Raw genomic sequence first — 6,647 nt, 5'->3', positions numbered from 1 at the left:
GGGGGGGGGGGGGGGGGTGGAGAGCAGAAAAGGCTTTGCAGACTGACAGGTTCTATCATTTTTATTGCAGGCTCTAGTGCAATTGCATCAATGTCACTCACTTCAGCAGGAAGTGAAAATGGTACCATAGAAGTTGGACAAGGAAATCTAAAGCTTATTTATTCTACTGATGAAGGCAAACTTACTCAGTATATTAATAGTAGAAGCTTGGTACGTTATGCCTGTCAGTTTTCTTGCATAGCTATTTCTTTTAACTCATGTGTTTTATCCTCTGAGGTTTTTTATTCCAGCCGCCATTTCTTTTATTGGTGTAATAGAAGAAAATATTATTGCTGTTATTGTTGTTAAGGGTGTTCTCATGATCTCATCATATTTTTATAGGTCATTTCTCATCATATTTTTATAGGTCATTTCTCATCATATTTTTATAGGTCATACTTTCTGTTTATGTTTTAGAATTTTCTATTATCATTGTCTTTTAGTTTATCATTTGAAGGTCGAAGCATCTTTACATCAATCATACAGTTTTTACGCTGGAAGTAATGGAACTGATAAAGATCCTCAGGTAATCAACTTTTTCTGGGCCCGAAATTACTCCTATTTGTCTTGCAAATCTGATCGCTGTTTTGAATTGCTTGTATAAAATTTGTGATACCATAATATCTCTTGGAGGGGAGGGGAAGGATTTTTGATTAATTACCATGTTTTATTATTGCTATTTGTTGAAGGCCTCTGGAGCATATGTTTTCCGTCCAAATGGTACATTTCCCATAAGTTCTGAAGGACAGGTACATAATTACTTCTGAAATATTTAAGATGTGAAATATAATCCTTCATAATGATCCATGAATTACTATATCTGAAAGTTGATAACTTCATTAGACTTGGTTTTTGAAAATCAAAAGAGTTGCTCCACTTTTCCAGGATACTTTAACTGTTCTCCGAGGACCAATATTGGATGAAGTACATCAACGCATTAATCCATGGATATATCAGGTGCATTCTTGTTCACTGGATTATTAGTCTATGTATTGATTTTGTTAGGTATCTGCACATAGCAGTTTTAGAATTCTTCCTGAAGTGTTCTCTTTCCCTTTAAGCTCCTTGTTAAATTTAGTTTACTGCCTTGTATAGTGATGTGTGTGCTACAGAAAGTGACCCTGCAGCTTACGTTGGCAGTATATTCTTGAATCAGCACAACATCCTGGCATCTACAATTGGTTTCTCCTCACACTTGGACAGATTGATGACAAATTGACTTGTAAACATGAAAATTTTCCAAAGCAAAGTAGTACACAGTGAAAACATTGAACTTGTGGATGTGATCCTTCGCAAAAAATATTCATGGGCAAGTCGCAGCATAGAAATATTCTGGAAACATTTCAAAACTGAGAGGCCCTTTGTCATATTCCCCATTAGGCCCTTGTCCCCCACTATCTCAACTGTTGAAACGTCCTTTCTCAGACAAATCGGCAAGCAATGCTTACAAAATATCATTAATCAACTGTGTTCCAGCAACTACAATCAACCTCTTTATATAGTTGAGGGTTGGACTCAATTACATAGAAAAATATAAATTAGGAAACAACTGGAAAATAGAAACTAAGACTTTAGAAACTAATATTTCCTAAACTCAATTGCTTGCTAGCTAAGAAAACAAGTAAATAGAAACTAATATCTTCTGGAAGTCCCACTTCCACACGACAAACTCACAGCCTAAAATATCTCCTTCGGTTACTGTTCACATGAACAGTACAATGTGAACAGTATCGTGTGGTACTGTTCATGTGAACAGTACTTTTATTTTAATGTTATTTTTGTACTCTTCTTCGTGCTTTGATCTACATCACGTAGCCAATAGACAAAATCTTTAATTCCAAGAATAATTCAGAACAGAAAATAGGACTAGGGTATTTTGGTCAGAAAAACAGCAGTAGGGAAAGTCGATCTATACTAACTCAGGTCTGACATATGAATTAACAGATTTGAAATAGGTATGAAACAGAACCAGAAATCAGCAACTAAAATATTAATCTAGATCAGGGGTAAAATATTCATAAACCAGGTAATTTCGGCAAACAGACTAATTCAGGTCTGAAATATGAATTAACAGATTTGAAATTGGTATGGAACAGAACCAGAAATCAGCAACTAAAATATTAACCAAGATCAGGGGTAAAATATTCATGAACCAGGTAATATTGGCAAACAGAAATTAGGTTAAGATCAGACATTCAATTCTGTATTAGCCTTAGATAATAAGAACAAAACAGAATGCAGAAATCCAGAATCGTTCAGGTGAAGAACCAGTGAGTTAATGGTGAAAAGGGTGGTTTAGGAAATCCCAAATAACTGACATCGGATGCTCAGATAAATCTGAAATTTGAATCGAGTTCTTCAATCATGAATCTTGAAATTGATCAAAATATGAACAGATTCTAACGGCTGGATTGCGTAATCTCAAAAAACATGCAAATTCTAGAAACAGGGACTTTAGTTGGAGAAAATTCAGAATAGATCTTACTTGTTAATGACTGAATGAACAAGAGATCAACCCATATCTTTGTTTTTATCTTCTTGCAAAACGATCTCTGCTTTAGAGGTTATCACATTATGGATTTGTTAAAATTTTCCTTTTTATGAACGTTTTTCTTTTTTTTTTCAAACTTGCCCTTGCTAACCCAGTAAACAATGGTAGAAAAAGAACATGAACTTGAAGATGATCCATCCGGGCTTTTCACTGCAAGGTGTCAATTGGATTAAGCACCAATCCTTTCCTTGACCACACACAAGGGATTTCTTCATCAAACACAAAAAATCTTCAATGGAAAAGAAGCAAGGCAGGCTTTTCATTAATCAGTTTTCGTGTACAATGCTGGCGCCCCCCCCCCCTTACAGCTTTACATAGAAAACTAAATAGATGCCAACACTAAAAAGAGAAGGCCTAACCCAATGCTTAACCAATTAGGTAACCTAAACTGACTAGGAAACTAAAATAAGGAAGGAATTTTGAGTTGGAATTGGAGAGTAGGCTTGGACAAATCCTTAATCAACTCCACTACCAATAACCTAGTCAAACTTGAGTCCTAACAAGCTGATGTAGCAACGCTCTGATGGATCGACCCAAACCCGCTCCGGAACCCGGACCAAGACCCCGATCCAATTTGGGTTCCAAGTTACTGATTTGGGTTCAAGGATGTTAGAATATTCTAAGATTTAATTCTATTTGTAATCTTTTATTTTAGGTAGTTCTAGATAAGTAACAAATTCTAGGATTTTATTTTATTTGCAATCTTTTATTTTAGGTAGTTTCTAGATAGGTAACAAGTTTCCAATTTGAGTCCTTTGTTTCTATTTCTATTAGTCTAGATTTAGGAGATTTTATTTCTGTTTTAGTCTTTGACTTTAAGTAGGAAGCTTTAATTTTAGATTATTATAACTAAAGCACGTAACCCAAGTTATGGGATTAGTTGATTAATGAAGAAAAAAATTGATTGGGAAACCCCCCCTGCATGGCTTTCTTCTCCCCCCCTTCTTCTTCTTCTCTGCAACCTCTCTATCTCCCCCCCCCCTTTCCTCCTTCTTTGAGATCTCTTCTTTTTCCCTTCTCTCTTATTTCTTCTTTGTCTAGTGAGACAATCCCTTCATTCTTCTTCCCCTTCCCATCGATCTGCTACTGCCATTCTCTCTCTTCTATTTTCTGTTTCTACTAAACCAGTACTGCTACTCTGTTTTCTGGGCAACATAAATGCCCCCCCATTATTTGGTATTGGGGCAAATTTCCTGTCAACTTTTTTACTCCAATAGTTGATTACACCACCCCCTCATTTGAACTGTGGACTCGGTTACTTCGACAGAATGAAGAGACATTGAAGATGGTTAAAGTTTTCCAAGAAGAGCTGGTTTCTAGTAGGATAGAAAGGGAAGCACAGGTTGTACCCTTTACCCTCCAGGACATAACATAAGTCTTGATGCCTTAGAGTCACGTATTCGGAAACTCGGAGGACAACAAGGTCACGTTACTCATGACATTGTGATGACACCTTGAGAACCGTGCCCTCATCTAGGGACCATTATATCAAGCTTTGCTGTCGATGTTGAAGATGAACTGGACGATCCGATGAAGGATGCTTCTGAAGAACTGATCGATGGCCCGATCTCATTTGTGAAGCCCCGCCATCCGATTCCGATCAAAGTCATATCATTTGTTGACGACCATCAAAAGATAATGACCGTTGATCGCGAGGTGCACTGGATCTTTACTCCATTGGAGCCATTGATCGAGGATGTTGATCAAGTGGTGTTGATTCTCTCCTATAAAACTTGTGGACGAGTTTTTCTAAACAACAGGGGAATTGATGTAGCAACGCTTCGATGGATCAACCCAAACCCACTCCGGAACCCGGACCAAGACCCAGATCCAATTTGGGTTCCAAGTTACTGATTTGGGTTCAAGAATGTTAGAATATTCTATGATTTTATTCTATTTGTAATCTTTTATTTTAGGAAGTTCAAGATATGTAACAAATTCTAGGATTTTATTTTATTTGCAATATTTTATTTTAGGTAGTTTCTAGATAGGTAACAAGTTTCCAATTTGAGTCCTTCTTTGTTTCTATTTCTATTAGTCTAGATTTAGGAGATTTTATTTCTGTTTTAGTCTCTGACTTTAAGTAGGAAGCTTTAATTTTATATTATTATAAATAAAGCATGTAACCCAAGTTATGGGATTAGTTGATTAATGAAGAAAAATATTGATTGGGAAAACCCCTTGCGTGGCTGTCTTCTTCTTCTTCTTCTTCTTCTTCTTTGAGATCTCTTCTTTTCCCCTTCTCTCTCTTATTTCTTCTTTGTCCAGTGAGAAAACCCCTTCTTTCTTCTTCCCCTTCCCATCGATCTGCTACTGCCATTCTCTCTCTTCTATTTTCTGTTTCTACTAAACCAATACTGCTATTCTGTTTTCTGGGCCAGCATATGACTCAAGTTAGCTAAAGAAATAAATAAAGATGTTACTTAAATTGAACTACATAGAACTGGTTCAATTGAATTAACCCAAAACAAATTAAACATAAACTTAATAAGAAATTAAGTCCTAATAATAGCCTTCCCGTATGCTGCCTTATTACCCATTGTTTAGGCCCATTAAATTGACATATTACATTGGAAACCCCATGGACCAAAGCATGTATACAACCCAACCTAGGCTTATTCCTAATTAAACAAGCCCTTTTTGGTGATGTATTTGCATCAACGGTCCATTGGAAGGGACAATATGCCAAACTTTCCCCAAAACTCATCCAAGTAAAATGTTTCCCTGCCAAAATCAATCATCTTATATCAAGAGGCTTTTGTCTCACTAATATATCTCCACTAAATCTGCATCTCACCTCTTTATCCATTGTCCATTCCCACTGAGGTATTAGGGTCTCTGTTTGAGGAGTTAAAAATGAATTGGGTGAAGCCTTTCTGTGCTCCTATCTTGTTGAGAGGGGCAAACACTGTCGATAACGGGATGAAAGATTTTGTCTCTTTTACCTGATGCTTTAGTTTGGAGTGTTGCTTAGAAAGTAATTGAAGTGCTTTTAACAACCATGCAGAGCCAGCGTTTAGTACTACTTGGAAAGCTGGGGTAGAAATATATTTTTTGGGACTTCTAACTGTAAAAAACATGCAGAGACAGCATTTAGTATTGCTTTGGTCTGGGGAGAATTTTATTTTTGGGGCTTCTGCCTATAAACAGCCTTTTCATATGTTTATTGCTAGCACTAGAGGAGACTGAAAGTTTCTTTTTGTGTAGGTTCCACTATAGAGATTAAGGTTTTATGCTCACCTTAGGGATGTCTTTTTGACTTTTCACCAGCTCAATACTGCATCCATGTGCAGGTCACCAGAGTGTACAAGGCAAAGGAACATGCTGAAGTTGAATTCAGTGTAAGATACCTTCTTGTGCATTGTTCCGTGCATGAATTTGTTTTATTCTCAGTGGTGGTGATGATGGTTATCAAATGGATCTTTGATACTGATTATTCTTGATGGATTATATTTGTTAACAATATGCTCAATGTAGATTGGCCCTATTCCTGTTGATGATGGAATAGGGAAAGAAATTATAACTCAAATCGCTACTACCATGGATACCAACAAGACATTCTATACAGATTCTAATGGGCGCGATTTCATTGAAAGGGTATGTTGCCCACATGCATTCTATGCTGCATTTGTACACAATTGGTTTAGTTATTACATTGATAAACTTTCCATTACCTTTCGTCATTATAAATTTCAATTTTTTATATTGCTTTTGAAACCTCTGATTTAATTCTCTTAAATTTCGCCATTGGGGTAATTTTATTGTATAACTACTTTGTTATTCACTGGCTTAAAGAAAGACTATTTTGTCTGCAGATTCGCGATTATAGAACAGATTGGGACCTACAAGTGAACCAACCCATTGCTGGAAATTATTACCCAGTATGTTTTCCATATACGTATAATTATGATATATGTTCTATGTTCTATGTTATTATTTGCCTTTCTACTACAATCAGGGCTTTGAACTTATCTTGGTGATTAGAAAACTAGGTCTTTGGAGGGTTTCAGTTTCCTATGTCTCTAACCTAGTCTTTTCGCGGGGGGGGGGGGGGGGG

General features: G+C 36.5%; 1 protein-coding gene across 1 annotated transcript in view; it reads left to right on the top strand.

Annotated features, from left to right (window-relative positions):
• LOC122092972 (alpha-mannosidase At3g26720-like) overlaps nt 1-6,585 on the top strand; it is a 32,463-nt gene extending 25,878 nt beyond the window's left edge. The window contains exons 15-21 of the mRNA XM_042663259.1: nt 71-210; nt 497-565; nt 729-788; nt 925-996; nt 5,884-5,931; nt 6,068-6,187; nt 6,406-6,585. Coding sequence (XP_042519193.1) covers nt 71-210; nt 497-565; nt 729-788; nt 925-996; nt 5,884-5,931; nt 6,068-6,187; nt 6,406-6,570 — 674 coding nt within the window. The 3' untranslated portion in view covers nt 6,571-6,585. The remainder of the gene's footprint in view (nt 1-70; nt 211-496; nt 566-728; nt 789-924; nt 997-5,883; nt 5,932-6,067; nt 6,188-6,405) is intronic.
• Nucleotides 6,586-6,647: the final 62 nt, after the last annotated feature.

This window comes from Macadamia integrifolia, chromosome 11, assembly GCF_013358625.1.
Source record: "Macadamia integrifolia cultivar HAES 741 chromosome 11, SCU_Mint_v3, whole genome shotgun sequence".
Taxonomy (NCBI): Eukaryota; Viridiplantae; Streptophyta; class Magnoliopsida; order Proteales; family Proteaceae; genus Macadamia; species Macadamia integrifolia.
The sequence above is the reverse complement of the archived record's forward strand: the minus strand, read 5'-3'. Positions and strand labels throughout refer to the sequence as shown.